Source organism: Pundamilia nyererei, unplaced genomic scaffold (genome assembly GCF_000239375.1).
Source record: "Pundamilia nyererei isolate P.nyererei 1_Seehausen unplaced genomic scaffold, PunNye1.0 scaffold00250, whole genome shotgun sequence".
Taxonomy (NCBI): Eukaryota; Metazoa; Chordata; class Actinopteri; order Cichliformes; family Cichlidae; genus Pundamilia; species Pundamilia nyererei.
The window spans coordinates 450,078-458,756 of NW_005187651.1; the positions used below are offsets into that span (position 1 = coordinate 450,078).

The window sequence follows — 8,679 nt, forward strand, 5'->3', positions numbered from 1 at the left end:
GATAGATAGATAGATAGATAGATAGATAGATAGATAGATAGATAGATAGATAGATAGATAGATAGATAGATAGATAGATAGATAGATAGATAGATGATCATGTAATCAGTCTGTCTTTGTCATTAAAAGGATCAGAATTACATATTTTTTTTTACCATTTTCTGCTTTGAAGATGAACAGATTTTCTTGAAAATAAAATAAAAAAATAACAGAATGTGCCAGCTTACACTTTTTTCTGCTTACTTTATGTCACTACATAGGATGATCAGTTTTTTCTCCACGTGTGTGTCAACTAAACATATTGACAAATAAACTGAGATTTCACACTCAGCATGTAGCCACAGTATTTCCAGGACTTCACTGCGAGTGTCACACAGATTCCACCTGTTCTGATGCACACAGAACATCTTTTTTTTTCTTTTTTTGGTATTTAACGAAAAAAATGGGGGAAAAACGGGTGGTTTTATATACAGACACAAGCAGATGCCAAAGCTTTTAACATTCATGCCGATCGATCAAACAGTGATGGAATATTTTATGAATGTATAAAATGCAAAACCGTGATATGCAGTGTGAAGAGGCTCATTTATAAGACACATCCAACCTTCCAAATAATGTTGGCTGTTTCATATATACATATATATATGTATATATATATATACACACACGCACATAGCATATATACTTAGTGATTTCTCATATTCACTCTGGAATATGGTATGGTCGTCATGGCAACTGCCTTCCTGCTCAGGTTAATCAAATCTTGATTGCAATCCAAAACCTTCTATAGGAGGGCATTAAACATGTCTGATGAAAATCAAACTGGACTGAAGAGGAGAAAATATAAATGCATAGTATACTAAAAGAAAATGAATCGTGCAAGGTCTGAAAATATCACGATTTCATATGCAGGTAACAAATTTGTCCTGCTTTTTACATTTTCAAATGCTCGGTGGTTGTGTATGTGGGAATCCTAATAGATTCAATTTCAGTCACAGGTGGATTCCTTTCTTTGTTTTTACTTTGTGTTTTGCATTACAGACAAATTAATAATCGGAAATAGAGAAAATAATATAAAAAAACACTGTTGTCTCCCTCTGAAATAGTTTCTTCGAGGATGTAATTGTAGACATATACAGACATTTACAGTAAGGGTTACATCTCTTTCCAAAGAAAAGCAGTGTATTGAATAGAGCTGGAGATCAGTTGTGTTTAATCTTTTTTTCTCTCCTCTTTGTTTATTCTCAGATGGCGTCCTAGACCTCTCCACAAAGAAGAACCACAGTGCAGGCAGCCCCAAAGCTTTGCTCAACTTCACCCCCAAACCTGGACTCAAAGGGTAAGAAAGCAAACTAGTCTATTTAACCAAAGCAGCTCAGTTATTTGCCTGAAACAGCACTGGTGAAAGAAATAAAGCAGTGTTGTAATTTTGCACTACACTTCACAGACAAAACTTGGCAGTCTCTTTATGGCTGTCAACCATATTGATTACCAAATACTTATTAATTAATGAATATTTGATTTAACTTAAATAACCCTATTAAACTCAATTACAGCTCCATATTTTTTCTTGATCTCTGCTAAAGTGGCTTTAGGCTCCAGTCCCACATGCCTAGAGACTGGTTGCCAAACATCTGACAACCTCCAGGTGCTAAGGAAAAGTGCGGATTCTGTGACCGGTTGATGATCTCCAGCGTAGAAATTAGTGCAAATACCCACAAGCTATTCAACCAGCAGTGAAACAGCATCTTTTGAAATGTGTGGGTTGCAGTGATAAAGAAAAACGTTACTTTTAAAGCAAATGTTTCTGGTTTCCATCGTGATTTTTCAAGTTTCACTGCAGCTCCGAGGGTAAGTGGCAAGAGTTTTTCCAGACTGGTCAGTCTCTTCCATACAAACTATGAGCAATCGCAGCAAACGGCTGTCAACCAAAGTAATCACAGGGAAGTTTGTGGTGCAGCACCCTCTCTGTGGCAGATATAATGAGCTCTCATTTCACTTTATGTGAGATAAGAAATTTTAGCTCCTCTCCATGATGCCAGCTTTCTTCTGATTGGCTGCTACTGCAAACAGAAGGTTGGAAGATCAAATGCTTGGGAACGCTGCGGTCTCAGCCAAAGCTGTCTGGCTGAGATCAGAATATTAGGGAATTGACATCACACAGAGCCCAAAGACCCCAAACTGTCTGAAATTTAGAGAGACAAACTGAGCTCTTGGATCATAAAGATTATTTGTAAATAAACTGTACTGGCCTCATTATTCAACCTATAGCAATATTTAATATAGACCTTCACCACTATATGAAACACATCTAAATAAAAAGCATAATCTCTCCTCTGTTTTGTACAGTCAATATTTGCACCATCAGTATATACTGCATGCATTCACAATAGATTATTTTCGTGAAAAGGAGCTGCAGAGTAGATCTGTCAGTTTATGAACCTGTATTCACTTTGGGTTGAAAGTGGGGAGCTGTTAACAGGTAAATTATAGGTCATCAGATTTTGTTATGACTGCACTACTCTATCTTGTTATGCATACTCGATATGGCTGTCATCACTAAATAGTGCCTTTTTTAAATAAATAAAAAGTGACTGAGAAAGAGCTGTGTGATGCTCCCATACTGTTAGTTCAGCTAGGCCACAGAGTCAGGCTCAACCTTAAGCCTGGCAGATTCACTTTTCCTTGGCTGGCACTTAGCTGACACCCTTCCACTCATCAGCTTCCCACAGTTGCTGCACATCTGCAAGCCACTTTTCAACCCACATCCACCCCAGGCCCTCCTCCCTTCTGTGACACAACTGTTGTCATTGATTCCTGGTCTGTGTCTCTGTTGGGGTCTTGCTGCTCCCCCCACCATTAAGTGTAATTCATGGAACCACGTATCTGTCAGTTTTGCGTAGGTTTTTTGGCTACGCAGGATTTTTGGGTATGCAACCAACACAGACGTGCTTGCATGCGGTACTTCAAAAAAGCAACGGCGTGTAGGCTGACAGTGATGATGCTCTGTGTAGGAAGAATGCTGACTGGTTGAAAAGTAGGTTTAAACAGGAAGGAGAAAAAGTGTGAAAAAATAATCAGAAATTTAAAGAAGCCCACAGAAGAAGCAAAGCAAATATTTTGCACAGTTTTTAACACTCAGTTTCAGTCCACTGCAAAAAACTCTTTGTCTGTTATGACTGCTGTGTTCTCCGTGGCAGGGGCTAAGCTAAAAGACTAACAGCAGCCCACAAACACTGATCTGTAGGCTACTTCGCAAGAGTAGTCCATAGTTGTTCCACATGTTTTGACACTGCCCCCAGGTGACAGTGCACAGCTACAACATGTAGATGATCAAGAAAGTGTGTTTCTTTCATCGAGAATCTAGTAAATCTTTCTCAGATGTTAAAGATTTTAAATCATGTAGACAATAAAAAGAGTTTGTGTTTATATTCGGTACTATGCTATTCGTTCATCCAGCCAAAGGATTCATAAGGGTATGTTGTGGCGAGGCATAATCTCTCTGTCTACAGTTCACAAAAATCACTCCACCTCCTGCAGTGTTGGTCAGAATTTAACCGAACTTCACCACAATGAAAGCCTAATGGGAAAAAGGTCACATTTGTTAATTTGTGGGCGAGAATTGCGATGGATCTTGAACTGGATGAATTATTACATCGTTCTGATGATAAATGTATTAATTAGTTATTATTAATCTCTGACTCTCTTTTAAACTGTGTTTTTTGTCCCTTGGTCATGGCAGATGTTTGCCACTTCCAGATCCTGGTTCTGTTCAAGCTTTCTTCCTATTAAAAGGGAGTTTTTCCTTCCCACTGTCGCCATTTGATTGTTCAAAGGGGGATGTTTGATTGTTATAATTTTCCTCCGTATATAAAGCGCCTTGAGGTGACTGCAGTTGGGATTTGACGCTATATAAATAAAACTGAATTCAGTTGAATTAAAGTCAGTTAGATTCTTGATTTTACAGAAAATACACTTTCTTTGTAAAGCTGAGCACAGGACTGCAGGTCTTGAAGAGATTGTGTCCATATTCAGTTTCTCCACATTTCTCCACTTTTATTCTTCACTTATTGATTTTACTCTAATGAACTATCATTAGTTTAATGGTAAGTTTATATAGATTTGTTTCATCAACCCAACAGTGTTACAATAGCAATATCAACATGACTTTGTCCTGCAGAAAAGAAGCCTTTGTCAGTGTCTTAGTGAACTTTCTTTGCATTGCATTCTGTTAACTATTGATGAACATAATTTTCCTTGAGGTTGTGTTAAGAATCATGTGTGTACATGTGTGCGTCAGGAGGGAATAAACAATTTATGCTAATTGCGGTGGTCATTTTCATGAAAACCTTTGATCTGTACTGTAGGTCAAATATGGATTGAAACAGGTTCGATTCAGAGAGCATATGCGACTGCAACTGCTGCACTGAGATGTTATGTTAAATTTGGGCATGATGTAGTGGTGTGCAGGTTTTAGTTTAGTTTACGGCTTCCTCATTTTACCCCAAATACTCTGTGATAGTCTTGGTTCCTGTCTGATCACCTGTGTTTGTTGCTAATATGAATGATATTGCGATCAAGGTTACTATAACAGAAAAATATTAGGTGAAAACTGACAGACACTCAGATGCTTTTTTTCTTACCCTAACATAGCAACAGATTTCCTGCTGACAAACAAGGCTATAGCCCAGCAGGTAAACCTTGGTGAAGTATTTGCACAACACGATTAAAACACAGTTAGAAACAGCACCTTATGCCTATGAGGATAGGTCTTCCTTCTAAGGATTGAAATGTCTCAAAAGTCCTGAGGCACCAGGCCTATGAGCCTCACTACCAGTGGATTGCTGTTATCCTGAAATGTATCTGGACAAATCTTCTATTTGTGAATAGTGCTTCTAATTGATAACGCACTCATATGGACTTTGAAGTTTGATGACAACCAATGATTGTGGCTGATACCTGTAATATTCTTTGGCATCTGTTGGTGTTCTCCTACTTAAAAAGTGCAGTCACAGCCGTATCCTTTATTTGGGCACATCGTCCAGGTACGTTAACAACCAACCTAACATTGGGCAGCTCATTTTGGCATGTTTATTATTTTTAATTATTTCTTCATATATTTGAAACAATTTTGGAGGTCATGTTCAGACCAGTCAGCCCTTCCTGCCCCGTGTTTATCAGAAGGCTTAGCCTGTTTCTATTGTGACAGTCTTTGATATCATTCAACTTCCCCTCTAGAGAACCTCTTGCCCTGTGGTCCAGACTTACTCCACCTTCACTGCAGCTGGCAGTAATACTTAAATAATAATGATTAGAACAAGGATTTCCATCACAGCAACTATTTACCAACCCTGGCATCTGTTAGTTAACATCTGACTACCGTGTCTCATGCAAGGAGAGACTATGGAAGGCAACTGGTTATTGCTGTAGAAATATAAATACAATTCAGTTCTGTTCTGTTGGTAACGGCAAAATTAAACCACCTTCATGCAGTGGGTTACATAAAAAAGCAGCAATTGAGATTTATTTAGACCAAAGAAAAAACTATAATGCCATGCATCCTTGTGCTACATTATATTAAATGCAGCTGCAGTAACTGCAAATAGCTAATTGATGCTCAGTAATAATGTGGGAAACAGCAAATGTTCTGCTTAAAAAGAAAACGTGTTGCATAAAAGATGTGAAAGATTTGTTTTATTAGGTTGTCAGTTTTAGCTTTAATTAATCACTCAATACTGTATGTATTAAAGCATCAGTTCATATAAGTGCAAGATACGGTCTGTTGCTCTTTTCTCTTTTTGTAACTACCTCAGTTGTTTCAAATCTACCCCTGTCTTAAAAATAACTTTGATCTTATATGAAGAACTGTGTTCCTGAAGTTCTTTTCTTCGTCTTCTTCTCCATCCAGACTTTCAATCAAAGCAGATCATACCCTGCCAGAGGCGGAAGAGGAGGATGGGCTGCTGCAGAAAAGTTTGCAGGACGCAATGAGGGAGAACTACGTCAACTCTAACTCCTTCAAGCCCCCACTGGCCCGCTCGCTGCGTATTAAGGAAGAGCTTCTCAGCCAGAAGCATCGCCTTCTGAGTCAACCTCCTGCTCTTTCACTGTCTAATCTAGAGTCAGCTGGCTTGCTCAGTCATAGCCAGTCCCATTCCTTGCTTGGCCAAAAGGGTTCTTCTTCATTTTGGGGAAGTAAGGCTCACCTTGAAAGCCTAATGAAGCTGAAGCAGGCCAGTGGAGCTTTGAGCGACCTCAAAGACCTGCCTACATTCCTGGAGCATCAACACCACAACCACCACGGAGCCTTCGCCTTTAAGAGTTCCCTTCATCATCACCACCACAATCAGGTTTCCAAGGCCCAACATCATCACATTGAAGGAAAGAGAGACCAAGGCCACTCTCCGCCTGTTGACCTGAAAATCCCCCAGGTTCGGGGCATGGATCTTTCCTGGGATTCCCATTCCTCTGAGCTTTATGGCTACGGTGCAATGGGGGTCGGGGGTGGTGGCCATGGGGACAACACCCTGAGCCGGAAGCTAAGAGCCATTCTGCCAAAGCAGAACCGCCGAGGAGGAAGCCTTGGGAGCCTCTTGGATGGGGCTGCTGAATATTGGAACTCAGACTTGGACCACTCAAGTTCTGGGCCGGCGTACTCCATCTCAGATGTGGAAGGGGATCCAAGCTCCAAGCAGCCAAGGAAGAAGAGAGGCCGATATCGCCAGTACAACAGTGAGATTCTGGAGGAGGCCATAGCTGTAGTGATGAGCGGGAAGATGAGCGTGTCCAAGGCACAGAACATGTATGGGATCCCACACAGCACCCTGGAGTACAAGGTCAAGGAGCGCATGGGGACCCTGAAGAACCCCCCAAAGAAGAAGCTCAAGCTGATGATGAAGATGGAAGCAGGAAGCCAGGAGTTTCCCAACGAGTCAGAGAACACGCCCACTGCAACCCCACGAGGCGACGGTGCATCGCTAGCAGCTGCCGAGCTCAAGGACAATGTAAAAGAAGAAATCGATGATGATTTCAAACCGATCGACTAAACGACTTACACATGTAAACCTCAACTGACTTAAGTAATTTGAAAATGGATGGGGCTTTATTTGTGCCAATTTACTTTGCAGTATCTGGGTGAGCACAAATGCAGGGATTATATGAGGAGGATTCTTAAACTGGAGAGACACAACTAATCGGATGGTTCTTAACTAGTGTCATTTGAGCGATGCTATAGAAGCATTTGTTCAGCTTTTCTATTCAGGGGCTTAACAAATGCAGCTAAAGACATTAGGTAAATGACAATTATTTACGCATGCTGATAATCCCCAACCCCCCAAAATTCTCTCCCGTCTTTTATGAACTTGATACACTGAAGCATTGCTGCTTATAAATGCAGTCTGCTTTGGATTAATATGATAATGATGGGGAAAAATAAGGGGAAGGTTGAAAATTAACTCCTTAGAAGAAGTGACAAATTGGTCCCTTTATCACTCCCCTCTTGCTCATCAAGTACTAGCTCAAAATTGCAACTGTAAGGTTTAATTGTACCATTGATATTCCTCAGTTAGGGTTCGGAATCAAACCCACTCTCTTATTGCCAGGTAGCCATGACGCTTTAACTGAAAATCCTTTTCTTTCCTCCTTCAAATATTCTGCTAATTTCTGTGCGGACGAAAAGCAAGAATAACCCATCCTTTTTATGAACGAGAAGACACAAAAGTCATTCAGGGATGCATGTTTGTGAGTTTCGTGGACACTACTGACTTCTGTAATCGACTTCTTTTCCTCTATCTTTTCGTTTGATTTGTTTTGCTTTCTTTTGCACTACATTTTGAGTCTGGCGCTTACAGACCAGGTTACCTCGGCATTGTTGCCCATGCATCATGCACTTATTATGGTCTGTCTCTGAAGCCCAGTCACAACTTTGCAAAGGGTCAGAGGTGCACATCGCCTGCATACGCTGATTCATATTCAGATGCAGGAGGCTTCTTTAACCCTCTTTTTTGCCAAGGGACAATTTAAGGGGTGATCTGCTTATGGATCAGCGGGGGGTTTTTAAGGCGGAATGCTACCTCACGGACCTCCATCAGTCTCTCACTGCTGATCCTGGAAAGCCGGAGCCACCCGCAAACGGTGACTAAAGTGAGCTCACCCTCTCATGAAGATCGTTACTGGACAAATGCCTTTTAGGATCAGAATGTGAAACTGTGCTGCTACCCAGTTCATTATCCAGTTCCTATAGAGGCTTTAGTTAACCTAAGCTAATGGATTTTGGCTTCTTAGCTAATGACACCATATTGCTGATGTTGTTTTTTCTTTCCTTTTTCTAATCAAAACCAAGCAGAAGCAACTCACATGAGTTTTAAAAGAAATTCTTCTCCCTAAAACTTCAAAGATGGTTTTAAAGGCAGTTTACTACAACAATGTGCATTTATTGTGGGGTGTTCAGTTTGGGGTGGTGGGTGGGTAATATGCAGTGGGCAGGGGTAGTTGGTAGGTGGGGGAAAGGCAGATTTTAATATATTATAACTTATTATGACTGAATATGTAAAAGCCAATCCATGATTCTGGGTGTTTTTTCTCTCTCCTCATTTTTAACTCAGGGTAACTGAGACAGATGTGGATTACAAATATGGTAATTTCCTGTTGGACCTAATAGTAGATGAAAAGAGGACACGG

The 8,679-nt window shown here is 40.4% G+C and overlaps 1 protein-coding gene across 1 annotated transcript in view; it reads left to right on the forward strand.

Moving 5' to 3' along the window:
- lcor (ligand dependent nuclear receptor corepressor) overlaps positions 1 to 8,436 on the forward strand; it is a 74,380-nt gene extending 65,944 nt beyond the window's left edge. Inside the window, exons 6-7 of the mRNA XM_005749594.1 lie at positions 1,249 to 1,339; positions 5,909 to 8,436. Of these exons, the coding sequence (XP_005749651.1) occupies positions 1,249 to 1,339; positions 5,909 to 7,046 (1,229 nt within the window). The 3' untranslated portion in view covers positions 7,047 to 8,436. The remainder of the gene's footprint in view (positions 1 to 1,248; positions 1,340 to 5,908) is intronic.
- The last annotated feature ends 243 nt before the right edge of the window (positions 8,437 to 8,679 follow it).